Here is a 19159-nt window from a genome sequence, read left to right as displayed (position 1 = left end):
CAGTTTTTTTCGTAGATTGTGGCTCTTTTTCAGGCTCCTAGGTAGAATAACATTAATGAACATTAAGCAAACAATTACCTGTCAGAATCTTTGGGGAACCGGTGAAAAGCAAGCTCTGGACATGTACTCTGACAGTTCTGATAGTTTATTGTAGAACACTGTTGGCAGTCGCTTTTCCCATAGCTAATTTGTAATCTTCATGTGTTGACCTGACTGGAACGGATTACAGTCCATAATGGCCGCAACGCTACGCGAGCGCCCTCTTCAGGCGGGTGCCAAAATATTCACATAAGTGTATATTCTTGGCATTCCATACTCTCTGATGACGTGAAGCCATCGTGCTCTGTCTGAATCTTACAGAATTCAAGATGTCAGCGCCCATGGAAATCATGGTGACTGCCGATTCGGCCGGACAACTTTGGAATTGTGCTGTATTTGAGCTCCACTCCGGCACAAATCTGCTGTCATACCGTGGGGGAAATACCTCGCCGAGGTCCCTTGCGGTTCTGAACGGAGAATACATTCTCGGAGCCCAACTCGGGAAGAACTTCATCAACGTGTGGGAGATCCAGAGAAAGGTAGCTGCTAGTGCTAGCTAGTCTAGTGGTGCGTTCGTTTGTGGTCGGAGGTGGCAAGTCGCAAGTGGCAAAATACCCACCTCCGACCTGTGTGCATTCGAGCTATATACCATTATATCACAGTTACCTAGTTATATCTATATACCATTATATCACAGTTACCTGGTTATATCTATATACCATTATATCACAGTTACCTAGTTATATCTATATACCATTATATCACAGTTACCTAGTTATATCTATATACCATTATATCAGTTACCTAGTTATATCTAGTGCATTCGAGCAACTGGGGGCTGAGAAACATATCCGAATTTGCGACGAGGAAGTGCGAGTTCATGAGGTGTTTTATTTAATCATTCCTAGTAGCAAGTCGCAATTTGCCACCTCCCAGTTATAAACGAACGCACCATTAGCTACGATTGCATTTCAGCATGTGCATGGCTTCTCGGTCGTCCGGGAAGCTAGTAGATCAGATAGAGCAAGCTGTGGATTGATTATTCATTCGTAGCTGACTGATTCGAGTCTGCTGTCCTCGTCATAGGTCCTCGTAACCGTTTTTGTTAGCCAGGGCATTGCATTGGCATAGTGGAACAATAATCACACACTGTCAATCCATTCCGATAATGTGTATCTTGAGATGTTATACCTCATCTTGAATTTTTAGATTCCTTCATAACAAAGTACCAAAACAAACGACGTTCAAGAAACATTAGTCAAAGCCCCCAAAAGATCCCCAAATTCTCTATGTTCACTCTCATATCTACAATTTTACCATCACGAGTTGATGTCCTAACTCTCATGACTTTATCTTTCAAAACATTTTCCTAAACATCTGTCTGTATACTTCTGGAAACGCCAATGTCAATGGAGATCTAAATCATGTCTCACTCTCAAAAACGCAGACTCACTTTACTCAGTGTGTGACATGCAGCACCAGAGAGAATAAGACCCTGGACCTACTGTATGTAAACGTGAAGGAGGCCTACAGCACAACCCCCTACTCCCCTCTCGGCAGATCCAACCACAACTTGAATCACCTAGTCCCCAGGTACATGCTTGTTCCTAGGCGGCAGCGGACTACCACCAGGACTGTGGAGGTGTGGACGAGAGAGGCGGTGAGGAACCTACAGGACTGACTCCAGTCCTTGGACTGCGGCCGGTTCACAGAGGACTACAAGGAGGACGTGGGCGGTCTCTGCTACCGCACAACTCACTACACCCGGTTCTGCAAGGAGTGCATCATACCCACAAAAAAGATATCCTGCTTCCCTAACAACAAGCCATGTAGGCAATAAGGACATTAAAGCCCTGCTTAACAGAAAAAAGAGGGCTTTTATGGCGAAGAACAGAGAGAAGGCCAGGTCAGTCCAGAAGGAGCTGAAGAGGGAGCTGCAGGGCCAAGAAGAGCTACAGAGAGAGGGTGGAGAGAAAGCTGGAGCTGAACAGCACCAAGGAAGTGCGGGAGGGGATGAAGAGGGCTGAGAACGACTACAGGCCAGTGGCACTGACATCTCATGTCACAAAGGTGTTCGAGAGACTGGTTCTGCTGCGCTTGAGGCGCATGGCGAGCGACTTCCTGGACCCCCTGCAGTTTCCGTACCAGGCCTGAATCAGCGTGGACGACGCCATCATCTACCTGCTCCACAGAGTCCTATTCACACCTGAAGGGATCAGAAAGTTCAGCGAGAGTCGTGTTCTTGAACTTCTCCAGCGCTTTCAACACCATCCTCCCCCCTCCAGCTTGCGGAGAAGCTCCCAGCCGTGAAGGTGGCCTGGATCACAGACTACCTCACTGGCTGGCCACAGTATGTCCATCTGCAGGGCTGCCTGTTAGGCACGGTGAGATTTGCAACACGGGTGCCCCCTAAGGAACAGTCCTGGGCTGAGTTTCCCAGAGGCATCGTAGCGCTACGTTCATCGTAAGCTATGGCGTTCATCATAGCACTACGATGAACGTAGCGCTACGATGCCTCTGGGAAACTCAGCCCTGTCTCCTTTCCTGTTCACCCTCCACACCACCGACTTCAGCCACAACTCTGGAGCGCGCCACCTCCAGAAGTTCTCGGACGACGACTCTATGGTGGGCTGCACCAAGGCAGACGATGAGGAGAACAGGGACGTGGTCAGGAGATTCATTGAATGGTCTGAGGAGAACCAGCTCCAACTCAACATCAGCAAGATCAAGGAACTGGTGGTGGACTTCAGAAAGAACAGGAGGCCTCCAACCCCCATTGTCATCAAGGGGGAGGATGTTGAGATGGTGGACTCATACAAGTTCCTGGGAGTGCGCCTAAACAATAGACGACTGACAACACTGAGGCCCTCTACAGGACAAGGACAGAACTGACTGTTGTTCCTCAGGAGGCTCAGGTCCTTCGATGTGTTTAGCAGGCCATTGAGGATGTTCTACCAGTCTGTGGTAGCCAGCACACTGTTTTGCTGTCACCTGCTGGGGAGGCAGCATCAAGTCTGGGGAATCAAACGAGCTGAACAAGCTGGTGAGGAGGGCTGGCTCCGTCGTGGGACAACAGCTGGACAGCCTGGAGTCTGGCAGAGAGGAGGATGAGGGACACACTGAAGTCTATGCTAGACAACCCCTCACATCCCCTCTATGGCGAGCTGTGGCAGATGGGGAGCACTTTCAGCCACAGGCTCATCCCACTCAGGTGCAATACGGAGCAGTTCAGACGTTCCTTTGTGCCAGCGGCCATCAGACTATACAACAGTGTCTGAGCCTTCCGTGTGTCATAGAGGTGTGCACAGGGCTGAAAATTAACTTTTTGGTTCACCTGCCAAGGGGACTGGTAGATGAAAAAATCCAAAACTTTTAGGGTGCAGCTGGGGAGCTATTTAAGTGCAACACACAACAAACAGAACGCCGGTCTATGGCATGGATGTGGCGACATCACACGCATAATTTATTACATGACTATTGGTACAAACATTTACCCGCCAGCGTGGCGGATAGCCTCCGAAATTTTCTTGCCAAATGGAAATTTTACCCGCCGGTGGCGGGTGTTATTTTCAGCCCTGGGTGTGCATGTATGTATGTTAGGGCTGCACAATATATGGTTTATGCATCGCCATGGCAATGTGCACATGCGCAATAGTCACATCACAAGGACCTGCAATGTTGTTTTCTTTTTTCCCTGCTATATTAACTCAAAACATGTCATGTTACAAACTTTTTGCTCAACTTTTTAATTTTGATGACTGTCAAAAACTAAGAGACGCATTATTAGTAGGCGTTTTGGAACGCAGTCAAGACACTTGGCTACCGGTGTAAGCAGACGCGAGGATCACTGTTTAGTTCTAACCTCATATAGGACATAGGCCTGTATGTTTACACGTTTTAAACAAACAAAATATATTGCTATATATATCGCAAAAAAATGCATCGCTGCAATGTATGTTTTTGTCAATATAGCCCAGCCCTAATGTATGTGTGTGTGTGTGTGTGTGTGTGTGTGTGTGTGTGTGCGCGCGCGTGTGTGTGTGCGCGCGCGTGTGTGTGTGCGCGCACGTGTGCGCGCGTTACTAGATATATCTAGACAGCCTGTATGTATGTTTGTATGCTTGTTTGTATGTTGGTTTATTGTTTCTTTGTTTGTGTGTGTATGTATGTATGTTTGTATGTATGTATGTATCTAGTGTCTTTTGTGATACTCTGTATCTAGTGCCTCTTTCCTTTCCAACCTTTCTGTAATTATTCAACTGCTGAAACACCAAATCCCCCCTGGTTGGATCAATAAAGTATCTATCCATCCATCCGTTGGGTTTCCATTGACATTTTTGTCATTAAGCAGACACTTTTATCCAAAAGCCTTACAATTATGAGCTAGTGTTGGTTTGAAGTTGTTCAAAGGCACAACAACGGTAGGCAATGATTGATGAGAAATCACTTGTGAGAAATCACTTGCCTAGCCGGATGCGCTAATCTAACCAACCGCTGCGCTGCCTACCAACTGACGCTGCAAATCTGGATTCTTTTTCAGGATCAGCTCCAGCAGAAGATCGTGTGCCCTGGGATCGTTACCTGTCTGACTGCCTCCCCTAATGGGCTGTATCTTGTTGCTGGTATTGCTGAAGCCATCTACTTATGGGAGGTGAGGAATCTACATAGGAGTTCACTTTGGAAGCCACATCACATTTCCTAGTTCCTGACATGATTAAATTCTGATATTGGAAACCATCCACCCTGCCTCAGAGTACAGTAATAACTACAGTACCTTGATAGCGGTTTTTCCATGTTACCTTAACCGTTATTTAACATTTGTGGCTCTAGCATTCTTTTTTTACTGTTTTCCTTTATTTCATATTATGAAAATGTAAGTATTGAAGAACCCACTCAGTATATAACAAACAACAGTTTTAGGATCACTAAATAGTCATATTTTGTCAACAATGTAGGCAAGCTATTGTTCTCACCCATTACCTTCCTGAGAAGTGTGAACAGCTCTGAAGAGGCACATTTTCTCTGCATAGTGATTTCAGGTGTACCAACATTCACAGAAGTATATCTTCTTCAAATATTTAAAAGCTTACAATTTACACTTTCATAATCTGTAAAAAAAAAAAGGCCTAAAATACACTGGAATCAGATCTGCAAGCATAAAAACAGCTGTGGTACGAACTGCAATTTTTTAATAATTAAAACTCAGATCCAGCAGTTGTCCACAGTTGAGCATGGTGTTAGCTGCCACTGCTCACATACAGTACTAGAGGGTAAACTCATTTCCATGACTTCCTTGAAGACGATACCGACCCGCGGCCAGCCGTTTTGATTGGACACTAAAGTCTCTGTGAAGTGAAGTCATGGCGGTGGTGTTTCTAATTGCAGGTGTCCACGGGGAATCTGCTGGCCATCCTGAGCCGTCACTACCAGGACCTGACCTGCCTACGCTTCAGCGACGACAGCAGTCACTTCATCTCCGGGGGCAAAGACAACCTTGCCCTGGTGTGGAGTCTGGCCAGGTACAGACCTAGCTAGGGCTCTGGAATACAATCCATACAGCAAAACATCACTATATTTTTGTTCTGCATTACTCTCTCAATTTTCTGCAGTACCGTATCAAAATATATATATTGTCGGGCCGTCAAAATTTCATAATGTAATAATTTCAGACAAAATATAATTTTTTATGGAAAAGCAATACTTTCACTCTGCAGCCTTCGCAAAGCCCTATGGGTGTATTTTTTTTGAAAAAAATGTTTATTTTAATCCACATATTACATATTATACCTTTAAAACAGGGCTAAACATGATTTTTCCCTTTGCTACTCATTTAATGCCTGCCAAGTTGGATGCTTGGAAACGGGTTCTCAAAGACAAATTTGGATAAGCTCTTTGATCATTGGCTAGGAGAGTAATAATTTGGTTTACTGAGTATTTAACTAGAGCACATGTTGAACTGCCCTGTGGAGTCCTGTTCCCCGTGGGATGTTTTAATAGGGATTGACATTTGTAAATAATTGGTGAATACAATCAAATACCCTTGTGTTTGCACCTCAAGTGGACATGTCCACACCTAAAAACTAAGCACAATAGCATTTGAAAGTGTCCCTGGATTATTTTATTTACCATTTTGTTGTGCTACAAACTACACTCATTATTGCACATAGATTTGGTCCATGTAACTGTGATTTGAATGGAAGTGGTCATATCGTTATATTCCAGTAGATGGCAGTGTGGTGCCATTGCTACAGTGGTTCCTGTTGGCACAGTCCAGGGGAATGGGCTGTGAGGTAGATGAGAGTAGGCTGCTTGTTTTCTCATCTCCCTATGCTCATAGATCTTTTGTACATTTAATAGCTTTTTCTCAGGTCCATCCTCCAACACTTTTGTAGGTTCAAACTGCTACTACTAAGTATTTACCCTTGAGTGTAGGCTACCCTGCCCGATAGTGAGTTCCTCTGCTGTTTCCAGGTGCTGTGGGATTTCATTGAATCCCTTCCCTCATGTTTGTTTGATGTGTTATGATCATAGGATCAGGTCAGGTCCACATCTCTAAAAAGCACCCAGTCGTTGAGTAATAATAGATAGGGAGAAGCTGGCGGACATGTAAAACTGTGCTGAATAATGCAGCAAAGCTCAATTTCAACACTTTGAAAGAGACTGGGGGCCTATGCGTATCTTTTTTTTTGGTGGGGGGGTGGGGTTATTGGAGTATTCCATAGTGGTCTACTCCACAGCCTCTTCACTATGCAATTTGCCCCGTAATTCCTTTACAGCACTGCTATTCTCGTCACGATTTTCAGAGAGTAGAACATAACATTCACAGCATCTTTGTTGTTGTCTTTGTGAGTTGTCAGTGGGCGTCTTTGTTGTCGTGTCTATCCTTTCTAATTGATCATATTTGTCCCATCTCTCCTCCTGTGAGGCAATGCTGTGACCGTTCTAAGAAACCAATTATTATCTTCTGTTTTTTAATTTTGGCATCAGAGCATGGAGAATTAACCAAAATAATTACAATAGCCTAGACTGTGTTTTCTCACAACTGATGCTCTTGTGAGTATGAATTCACAACTGGTGCGCTTCTCTGATGAACAGCTGTAGGCTACAAGAATCAGTTATGAATGCTTACAATTTCCTTTTTTATTACTTACTTCAATTCTTTGTTCGTTGTATAATATGTTTAAAATTATGTGTCAGTACTCCCAACCGTGAATTTATGTGCTTACCTTACCTGGCCAAAATTAGTTAGCATCATGTTGAAATTAAAAGTCCAAAATGTCTTTCACTGACTGTGACCTTCCCCTGCAGAGGGGACAATGTAGCAGAGAGCAGTGTAGCATGAAAAGCAAAGTGCCACCAGCACTATGAGAAGAATTTTAAACAGCCCACAGCTTGCTTTGGATAATGTGCCTTTCACCTGTGAAAGATGGCCCAGGCCGGACCGAGCTGGCCCACTCGCCAATGTTAAGTGGCTCTGCATCGACCCCCCCTCCCAGAGGAAGGTAATGAGCAGACGTGGTCCTCTCTGATGGCGAGTACATCGAGCAACTTCTGGGAGGCTGTGGCTCAGGAGGTAGAGCAGGTGGTCCGCTGACTTGCACCGCGGGGTCGGCGGTTCGATTCCCGGCCCCTTCCTGTCCACCTGTCAGAATTGTCCTTGAGCAAGACACTGAACCCCAAATTACTCCCATTGAGCAGGCTAGCACCTTGCATGGCAGCTGGACACTGAAAGAATGTGCGATGGGTGAATGAGAGGCCGTTGTAAAGCGCTTTGGAGAGAAACGCCCAAACTGTGTTGGAAGTCTGCACGGGAACACGATATCTCCACAAAGCCTCACTGTATTCCCTTTCCTGCCCTTCCTTCTGTTGTCTGTGCCCGTGCCAGCGTTGGGCGTGGGGGCCAGGCTGTGATGTGCTCCTGTGCATCAGGCTTGGCCAGGATCGGGGCCCATGCTGTAGCGTGTTCCTGTGTTCCTGTGATCAGCCTTGTTTGTTGCAGATGTTACCCCAGATCCTGCAGGGGCTCCTGCGCCTCTTGCTGCCGAGCTGACAGATTGGGGCCCGGGTCCCCTGCTCTGCTTGTTGACACAGGCTTACTATCCTCCCCTCATCATCATCCTCATGTTCCCTCTGTCTCCCTGTACCTCTCTTTATCTCTCTCTTTCTTCCTCTCTCTCTCTCTTTCTCCTCCTCTCCTCTCTCCTTTCATGTCTTGCTATAGTGGCTTGTTTCTTGGTCTGTGCCAGAACTAGTGAAAGGCCAGAGCTTGTATGTTCTCAGAGGAATCTGTTATTACATTCTCAGTCCATCCCTCCCAGAATCGAGAAATACAACCTTGTTTTTCCACTCCTGTAGGCCTGCATGAATGGAACGAGAATTAGTAAAGGATAAGTGATAGGATCCAGGGTATTCAATAAAAAAATAAAATTAAAAGGTGAATAAAGAAATAATCCTGATTCCCAGAGAGCAGCAAAGGCATAGTTTGTGTGTGACTTTTGAGATGTATGGTCAGATGATCTTGTGAGATGTATGGTCAGATGATCTTGTGAGATGTATGGTCAGATGATCTTGTGAGATGTGTGGTCAGATGATCTTGTGAGATGTATGGTCAGATGATCTTGAGATGTATGGTCAGATGATCTTGGGAGATGTATGGTCAGATGATTTTGTGTTGCAGTGTGGTGCAGCTGGACCAATCACACGCCCCAGGACCTCGCCATGTGCTGGCTCGCCACTCCCTACCAATCACAGACATCCATTGTGGCCTGATGGGCCCCCAGGCAAGGGTTGCTACTGCGTCCATGGATCAGACAGCCAAGGTAAGCTTTTGAAAATTGCACTCAACATTTTCTCTGTGTAAAATAGTCACTGATTGTACCCAAAATACACGTAACTGTTTAGAATACTCACTATAGATGCGTTCACAATCCCAATAGTGAATATTTGTGTGTTGGTGTGATACCAAATAATGTTGCACATTGTCCAATACTGACACCCAACATAAAAAAGGATGAAGAACTCTGAATCAACCTCCAGATGTCTTTCAACGATATTACAGTTTGATCAACTACGAGTAAAACCGTTTTGGTCAAAAATGATGATGTTGAATGATAGTCCTGTGATGATGAGGTGAAACTCATCATATACATTAAATGCCATATATTTGTTATTACATGTGACCGTAGAAACCCTTAAAACGTGAAGAACAAACATATTTTTTGAGTTTTTTCAAAATCAACAGACAACATTGATCATTCAGATTCAATTGAAGTAGAGTGTCAGTCTGTGGTAAGAATTGCTCAGACTAACACATGGATGGTAAATTAATCACCTTGGAGATGTGCCGTCCTCCGTAGCAGATTAAATATGATTCCATTTGTTGCTCATTAAACCGGCCGACAGAAAGTAATGCTTTGTGGCACTTCCCCTTCACCTCCTTGCCACAATGTCTGATAGGCTGAAGCCTTACCAATCAATCCAACCTGTTAGGAATTGGACTGTGTAGCCCTTTTGCTAAAACCTTCAGTAAGATGCTTTGAAACAGTACAATGCCTTATTCAGTATGGCATTTCATATTTAATGAATAACCGTATAGGCGTGGCCATTCATCCATCTGGGTCATGCTCTGACTGTATCACAAAAGCATTTCCTACCCGGTCAGAAACACTGACCAGACCTGTACAGTAAGTCTGTTTTAAATGTGAAAGCAGGCAATAATAGTCTCCAAATGGAATGCGTACAGCACGGTCTCATATAGAAAGTGACCTCCTAGCCTCAATCACATTGCAGAGCCTAATCAGTTCTCTGATTATGCAAAGCAGCGGTTGTTTCTCCTGGGTAGGGGTCCAGCCCACTCTGGCTTGATTGAGAGGAGTGACCTCGTCTGGATCAATAAGCCAGTTTTGTTCACCACGGCCATCAGTGGGCCATGTCTTGTGATTGAATGGGCAAAATAAACCATTAGCCTTCTTTATTAAGGCATTAGATCAAATAAACATATTTTCTGAATGGCATGGAGAGGTGTTGTTGGACATCATAGCATTATGAAATTGACTGCTGGATACTGGATTAAAACGGTCAATTTTAGACTTGTTCTCTTTTGAACCTATAACGGGGTTTATTGTATTACAGTGCATGTAATAGGGACTTTAAGCAACAACGGTTTTCAGGACTTTGAGATAGATCTGCTATGACGCTATCGCCGTAGCGGTCAAAATCGTTGTAGCCACTACGCGAAACGGGGGGTTTTGCCGTCGTAGAATCACCACAGAAAGGAGCGGCACAGAGCGCGCGGCCTATAGGCTCTTAGTCTTATTGAAAATAAATAGTCCCAATGTTGGCATGACAGTGGTTTTGAAAGCGCATTTAGGCAGAAATATTTAGAAAGTTGAAGATGTTTAATTTAAGACTTTTATATATACAGTATAGCCTAATTTGTATTATTGTTTTTTGTATCAAATGTTTGGTGTGGCGGCAAGGATCTTGCCGTGGCGGTGCGCCACAGCCAAACCTTACCAGCGGAAACGCTGAACTTACAGCAGGAACTGATCACTTGGACCTGAAGTGACCCTGAAGTGAACCAGTCATTGCCGGGTGGCAGCTGCCTCCATTTCTATTCTCCTTTGTTCTGTTAACCGCTAAAGGCACAATCAATACTTTGCTGATGGGCTGTAAAAAGGTTTAGTGGTGTTTGAGGTTGGGCAGGGCTGCGTTCACAGGGGAGCGGTGGGAAGCAGGAGGGGATTAGCTAAGGGTATCTGTAAGGAACCGAATTCCATGTGGCAGAGCAACATCCAAGTGTCTGACCTTCTGCTGACTGTGTTTCCAAAGTCTTCCAATTTACTTTGCTAGTTACTTTTTGTCTTGCCCTCGAGGGGCCCACGAGGGGCTGGCGAGACATGGGGATTACATTTTGTTGATTTGACAGTATCCACACATTTTGCAAACTGCCGCTATTGCTACAATTTTCACAGTACTTTCACATATTATACACCAAAATGTTCTGATTTTCATGCTTTCAGTCACATTGAAATATCTCAAGCAATGACATTTACTGTAAAGCTTTTGAAATATTCAGTTTTGTTTAAAATTCATGCTTGCCATTCACACACATGGTGGAATGTTACTGTAAGTGCTCCACTCTAGTGGCAGTTGGACATTTTAAATTCATACCAAACATACATTTTCTACACTGACATAATATACTGTATCTGTCATAAAATGTTCAGCTGATTCCCTATCTAAGCTGTGACATTTAGCCTATAGTTCTTTAGATAGAGCTGTTTGAAGCCGGACATGTTTTCCTCATGCCTGCCCTCTAGTGCTGGTGCGCAACGGTATTGGCGACTCCTGATTGGTCTAAATCTCTTGCTACAAACAGACACACACGGACACACGTTACGTATAGAAGCGGCCGCACCGCTTAAAAAGGACTATTAACAATTCCAGCTTCCTCTTTTTTATGCTTATTGCTACTAGGCATACTCTGTATCTGCATTTCCAACCTTCCTGTAATTTTTTCCACGACTGAAACACCACATTTTTCCTTAGGGGGATAATTTAAGTATCTATCTTGGTAGGAGTGAAATGACTTCTGTGGACCTGGGGATCATGGGGGCAGTATTGATTGTGTAGTCATGATCATACAACAGTCGTGGTAATTTAAAATATATATTAGACCTTGTGACGACTAGGGATGAGACGGTATACCGTAAAACGTATAAAATGTCCACGGTATTAGAACCGTGACATTCCCTGTGTTTACGGTATTACGTTTACGGTATTACACAATAATGCGCTGCTGAAACATCACATTTCAAGTTGCTTGCAACAGTTAATTTTGTAATTTAATATAAGCTTGCTATTAATAAACTGAGCTTAATTACAATAGTGTGTATTTTCCACCATGTGTTGCACTGTAGTTCCTTCAAAGTAAAATACTTTTTTATGTGTGTTGGGGAGGTGAAATGCCGTATACCATGAAATATCGTAAACCGTACTGTGTAACTAGATACCGTACCGTAATGCAAAAATCCATACCGTCTCATCCCTAGTGACGACCCTCCTGCCCTGTCTGCTGGGGCTTCTGTGTATTGTCTGTGTTTTAGTGTGTCCAGTAGGTGGAGTCTGGGAGGGACACCAGTGGTTATGGGGAGCACCTGGGCCCAGGTGTGCCATTAACATAAAGCCAGGTTCCGGAATTGGAATCTTTTATTGTGTTACTTCATTAAATATTCCGATAATTATGGTTTGAGTGTGACTCCCTTTTTGTTACAACCCAGCTCGTAAGAGTCAAAAAGGTCAAAAGCCCAAATCATAATTATCAGAATATTTAAAGAAGTAACACAATAAAAGACAACAGAAAACATACAAATGAGGTGTGAAGTATCAGGGATATCAGTAGTGTAGGGAGTGGGTGTGTGTGATTAATGTGAACGGTGTGAGTGTTGTGTGTACACATAAACCCCAGAAGGCAGAGTGGGAGGGCTGTCAGGTAGCTATTTGATGAACAACCCCATATGAGAGACAAGATAAATATCTCATGCTCTTTGTAATTGGCTTTGCACCGACGTGGTATGTTATTAGGTAACTAGAAACGGTTCGCTGCCCTTGAACGCATTCCGTTGCTCTGTCCATGCCAAAATTTAGAGGGTTCTAAATTGGCCCATGCTACACCCCTCCACCAAGTTTCATGAAAAGCAGTCTTGTAGTTTTTGCGTAGTCCTAGTCCAAAAAATGAATGGAGGTGAATGGCCGTTCGGTAGAGATGCAAATATTGCGGATATATACACGACATCCGTGGATATCCGCATCTGCGGGTGGGTGGGCCAATAAAAATCAACATTGTGATTAATTTCGGGTGGATTGCGGGTGGATTTGTCAGTTATATTTGTATTTAATAACCTTATATAGCACTTTTAAAAAAAGAAAAAGAAAAAAAAAGACCAACTATTGTAGATGTCAGACGTAGGCAACGCCCCACGTGAGGGGTCCTGAATCAAACAAGCGCCTCAAACATCCTTGCCATGGGCGCCAAAAAAATTAGAGAGAAATTAAAATCAGGAGAACTTCAAACTTAAAAAAAAAAGGAAGGGAAACGTTCAGTTTGGGAGCGCTTCAGTGTGATTGCTAACTCCGATGAAGAAACCGAGGCCGGGTTTGCCTTTTGCAACAGCTTCAGTGCCGTGTATGTCTACTGATCCTATAGGCCTACCGCAGCACAAACGCTGAGTGATCCCTGTTAGAGAGATGTTGTAGTGTAGAATATTATAATCTAATCTATAACACAGAGCAAACAATTCAGCAAAAAGGGATCAAGCCTACCTGTGTGAAAACGGGAGGGGGCCACACACTCCATTAAACAGGGCACAGGAGGACTTGACTTACTTCAAAGACTTTATTATTGCAACAGAGCGAACAATAGGCTATTAAAATAGAGTAATTTTTACATTAGAAATGTAATCTTGCTAACAAACGCACGCGCACACACACCGAAAACATTACCTCTCACCCTGCGCTGTCGCTGGGGCGGAGGTAATCAGGCTCGTGAAGTCATAATGGTAGGCAATGGGCATGACTAATTCAAGGCTGTTCCCCACTGTGATTGGTTTTAAGCGGAGCAGCCACTTCTGTGTGACGTATCCCTCCGTATGTGTCTGTTCATAGCATGAGATTTTAGACCAATCAGGAGAAGCCAATACTGTTCCACACCAGCAGACGGCAGTAGAGATTGCTCATAAACCTGCATCGCTTACTTCACCACCTGGGTGGGTTTTTGTGGCTTCATCTTTCTGAACTGGGGATGGGGGTGTCGGGCGATTAGATGAGGTGATGTGGAGACTGGGGAGTCAAAAGCAGGCGTATCCAGAGGTGTGACACGGATCCAGGTCCTGTGACGTGATTGGCCATATGAGCTCAATGACAGTCAGCTTGGCCTCCACAACCTTCGTGTTTGCCCGCCCCGACCCCCCCCCCCCCCAACCTCGGCTGACGTGCTGGATCTCATAACGAGACAGAGTATGTAGACCTTTGTCCCTGCATGTTTTAAAAAATTGGGATTTACATAAGAATTGATCTAACTACACATGACAGAATGTCTCTCACACAGATCGATTCTGTCAACCTGCTGTCATAAAATCTTCACAGAAACGGACGGATGCCCAAGTTTCCCTAATTGGTGCACTCCTCCTGTCAAGGCCATGTCTCACCTGCACGTCATTGTGACAAGGCTCGCCGTCACGGGGTTCTGTCGTCTCTGTTGATCCTGTCTTCATCAGCCATCTCACTGCTCATCCTAAAGAGATCGATCACACAGAAAAACAAAGCCTACAATGAATACTCAAGGGTGGATTCGCACAGAACGCATGGGCTACATGCTCTACATAGAAAATGCCTGATCAGAATTTGTTTATTGTTTTCCAATGGATTTGTGCCACCTCAGATCCTTTGCTTTGTTTTTGACTAATGGAGATCATCGACTTAGCCGGAATGTTCCATGCCTTCTCCTGCTTCTCCCTCTGGCAGAGACAGGCCAGACACTCATGAATGCAAACATGAATGGTGATGAACCGGAACTGTGTGAAGGACAGTCTGATCAGATCACAATGCACGGTGTGTTTGGTGTGTCTCCCTGACTCCCTACTCTCCCTCTTCCTTCCCAGAGAGAGAGAGATGGGGAGAGAGGGAGGGGTGGGGGGGACTGGGGAAGAGTGGCGGAGAGAGGGAGAAGTGGAGAGAGGTGGGGGTGAGAGATGGAGAGAGGGCTGACGAAATAGCCATGAACATAATTAATAATGAGGACTGATGACAACCCAAACACGCCTCTTTGGATCACACCCTCTCGCAGGTTGCCACAAACCACCGCCATTTTGTGATTTTCAAGATGAGACGTGAAAACAGAGAGTGGAGAGTTCACGCCTAGAACATCGCTAATGTGTTTAGCATAAATTAATGGAGTACAACATAGCCAAAATTAGCATCACCGCTAGTGGACATTTACTGTGGGACACAAAGCTATAGTTACTTTACCGCTAGCCTGAGATATTGTGGTGTTCTGCTGTAGCCTGGCAAGTCCCGCAAGAGGGTGTGTGATTTATCTCCCTATGTCACAAATTATTCTATATGCATGTAATAATTAACAGTAGGTTCCCTCCTTCCTATTTAGCCTTGTCTTGCTGGAAGCTGTGGTTAGATATTACCATTCCCTTCCCTCCATAGATGAGTCAGCTGCTCAGAGCGTCCTGTTAAACGCCATCAGCTGCTCTACATTACATGCTGTCTGTCTCTCCTGATAAATAAGTCCCTCCCTGTAGTTGACAGGGAGACATGGTATTGACTTAAATAGAAGGGAAGGTCATGCAGGAGAACAGAGCTTGTTTTTCAATCGTCTTACATACAGGGGATCGCCATGATCCTCATCTTCTTTACAGGGAACTAGATGGAATTGAATATATGAGAGTATTCTATACCCTTGTTGACATTTAAAATAAAAAACATGCACTCCCATACACAGCAGGGAAAACTGTGTGCGAGAGTATGCAATGTTTTATTTGAAAAGTCTATCTAAAGAGATTTACTTCCAGCACCACAAACATTTTGAGAGAGTGCATGTTGATCTCTTCACTTGGACTGCAGCTTACCTGCCAACCAAATCTTGTTTTCGTGTTGTGTTTAATGCTTTGAAGAGGCACTGAGCAGGTAGTGCTTTGGGATATCTGATCAAATGAAACATTTTTTATTATAGAACTTTTCTTTTATTATAAAATTGCTCAACTCAAGACACCAACCCTATAGTAATTTATGTAAGGTACTTTCCCATATAAAAACCTCTACCTCAGCATTTTTTTTACCCTTCCCCTGCAAACCATAATACTGCATTAGCTGTGGTTCAGTGAATGGCTGTCAAGATCTTGGCAACAAATGTAAAATGTCATAGCCACTAAATTATTTGATCTATCTTTGTCATTAAGATGAGGCTGGAACAGAAATGTATTACAGAGCCCTGAGATATGAAATGGCGGCCCACCCCCTCGAAGACCAGTGGGGTCAGTTGGTCAATCATGTAGTGTTAGGGTTCACTTTCTGAAATGAGTGACAAAAAAACATTTTCACTTTTTTTCACTTTTTTTTTTTCTGCACCTACCTGAAAAGCTTTGCTATGATGTGTTACAGTAAGATGCAGGATAACCCCTCATATCTTTTCTTCTCTCTCTGTCCAGCTGTGGGAGATGTCCTCTGGAGAGTTGCTGTTGTCTGTCCTTTTTGACGTGAGCATCATGTCAGTGACCCTCGACCCCTGCGAGTACTTCCTCTTCTGTGGCGGTAGTGATGGCAATATATTTCAAGTGTCCTTGTGCAGCCAGGTAAGTCTCATGTATTTTGTTTCCGAACCTTAGCCTTTGTCTGTTTATCCCTCAACCTCCATTTAACTTCCCTGTTTTATTGATATTGATTCACATTAAGCCCAATTTGACGTTAGCAGTAACGTGTAGCATTGACTTAAAGGACAATGCTCGTTTTTGACAACCTGGACCTTATTTACGGCATATTATAAGACGTTTCACTCACCGAGATAACTTTGGTGTAATTCGGAGGCCTGTAGAAGAAATTTAAAATCCAACGCGAGCCAGTATATCCATGTAATGGCGGCAGACGGGGCACTGAGAATGCAGCTTCTAAAAAATCTATTTTCTGCCGCGAAAACGGTTGTTTTCATCAATCTGTCTTTATGAATCGCTAGTTGTGCTTACATAGAGCGTAAGCCTGTTGTGGTTTTTCACATGCCTCTGTAATATGATCTTTACAAACGTCTTTAGAAACGAAATAGCTTCCTCACTTCCTCCAGCACGCATGCGCACAGCGTGCTGGAGCAACACTTGCGCGCTGTGCGCATGCGTGCTGGAGCAAGTGGGGAAGCTATTTAGTTTCTAAAGACGTTTGTAAAGATCATATTACAGAGGAATGTGAAAAACCACAACAGGCCTAAGCTGCATTCTCAGTGCCCCGTCCGCCGCCATTACATGGATATACTTGGCTCGCGCTGGATTTTTTTTTATTTTTAAATCACGATACATAGGTCACTATACGATACGCATCACGATACACTGCGATTCAATATGATTCGATACAATTCGATATGTATTGTGACAATTTACTGAAAATGCTTAAATATAGCTGAAAATATAACTGGCTGTGTACACCTGGGTAATCTAATACAGTGTGTACACTAGAAACACAAGACATCACATTATATTGGTAACTCAGTGGACAGATTGAGTCTAAAGCTGTGGAAAAAAATATTTTATTTATTGAAACAGTGCAACTCACACTGTCAGAGTGAACTGAAATGTTGCCTATAAGACAGCCATTGAAAATAAAGTGCAGAATTTTTCACAGACTGAACATCACTGTTTCTATTACTGACTGAAAAATCTAAAATGTAGATGTCATAACATCAAAATAAAGTGCATAAAGTATGCTATTCTAAAAATATATGTAGGCTACCCTGGCCTGTATGTGTCACTGTCACTGACTGAAAACACTAAAATGCAGATGTCAACATCCTATGAAGAAAGTGCAGAAAGTTGGTTATTCTAAACAAAAGATTGCAATGACAGCTTTTTGATTCAGCACAGTAGAACTCACATGTTGCAGCAGCATTCTTTTCGAGATCTGGCAGGAGGATAGCTTGACATTGAACATGAGGTACAGTAGGTAAAATATGTAGGTAAACATTAAACCATGGCTTCTCCAAAACGGCCAATAATTCCATAAGAACAATATACAGTTTTAGCCTACTTAAAATGTTACAATTATCTACAGTATGAGCTGACTGGTCCATCTTTAGCCGAGTAGTTTTAGGCCTGTAGGTCTACTCTGAAGTGAACACTGAACAGACTCTCTCCAAACAATAGCAGGCCTACATTCTCTTCAGATTTTTGTTCAGGAACAGAATTTGATCAATGTGCTCTGGGAGAAGTGCGCTCCTCTGAGCAGTGATGGTATCTCCTGAGGTGGAGAAGACTCTCTCTCTCTCGAGGAGACACTTGTGCCAGGGATACAGAGGTATCTTTTTGCAAGGTTTGACATGAGTGAATACTCATGCTGATCCTCCTGCCACCAGACCAATGGATCTTCTTTAACTGGCAAGAGGTCTGCCTCCCTGTATCTGCTCATCATCTCCTTGGCCTGGTCCTATGGAGGTTTTTTCTTAGTTCTTGTCGGGCCATATGTTTCACCAAGCAGGGCAGCCAGAGGACAAGAAGCTCTTCGTCTCTTGGATGGGACGGCTGTCACAGGAGGGCAGACTCTTGAATCTTGGATCCAGGGTTGAACATGAATAAAGAGTTTCCTTCATGTCCAAGTACCTCTTCTGTAGATCCATAGCCATGGCAGCTTTGATTTACTTTTTGATTGTAGAATCACCACCAGGGCTCTCTTGTAGTTGATCAATCAGTGTGGCCTGGAGGGGTGCGACAACTGACAGCGTGGGGGGTTTCGCTTTTGACTTTTGAATCGTTTGTGACAATTACGGCCCACTGCATCTCTTTTGTGCCCAAACATCTGCTTTTAAACACGCAGGTACTGGTTTTAAGTTCTCAGCCATCTTAGGTTTTGCTTACTTAGCGGGAAGAGCGAGTGTCAAAAGGCGGTTTTAGCCTACAGCGGCATCTAGTGGCGCATCTAGCGGCAGCACAGGGATTTGGATGGGACTTAATGTATCGATGATAGATTTTGGAGAGGAGCCGAAGCACAGGGTGGGTCCAGCTAAACAAAACAAGTCAAACAAGGCCCCTGAAGCACCAAAAGAGGCAGACAGAAAATAACAGATCAAAAACATCAAACAAGTAAAATAATCCCCTACTTGTCAGTGGCCTCTTAAAATAATTAAAGGATCATACCGGTCTAAATATGATTTGACCTCCTAAAACTAGTCACCCAACGTATATCACATTACCGCAATCCATTTTCCAAAGTAAAGCTCACGTTAAAATATATTCGCATTTTCGTGTTTCACTTACATTTCAAAAGTTGAATGTGATGGCTTCAAAACCTATTTTTAAATGGTTCCCTCGATGCGCTGAAAAACTTGCCCCGGTTAGTTTCAAATAATTTTCAGTAG

The 19159-nt window shown here is 43.9% G+C and overlaps 1 protein-coding gene across 1 annotated transcript in view; it reads left to right on the top strand.

Moving 5' to 3' along the window:
• Positions 1-368: 368 nt before the first annotated feature.
• wdr18 (WD repeat domain 18) overlaps positions 369-19159 on the top strand; it is a gene marked incomplete at its 5' end in the record, with an annotated part of 64192 nt that continues 45401 nt past the window's right edge. Inside the window, 5 exons of the mRNA XM_084435931.1 lie at positions 369-578; positions 4580-4690; positions 5425-5558; positions 8717-8858; positions 16257-16400. Of these exons, the coding sequence (XP_084292057.1) occupies positions 369-578; positions 4580-4690; positions 5425-5558; positions 8717-8858; positions 16257-16400 (741 nt within the window). The remainder of the gene's footprint in view (positions 579-4579; positions 4691-5424; positions 5559-8716; positions 8859-16256; positions 16401-19159) is intronic.

The sequence above is a fragment of the Borostomias antarcticus genome (assembly GCF_949987555.1).
Source record: "Borostomias antarcticus genome assembly, chromosome: 3".
Lineage (NCBI taxonomy): Eukaryota > Metazoa > Chordata > Actinopteri > Stomiiformes > Stomiidae > Borostomias > Borostomias antarcticus.
This window is presented reverse-complemented; position numbering and strand designations above follow the sequence as displayed.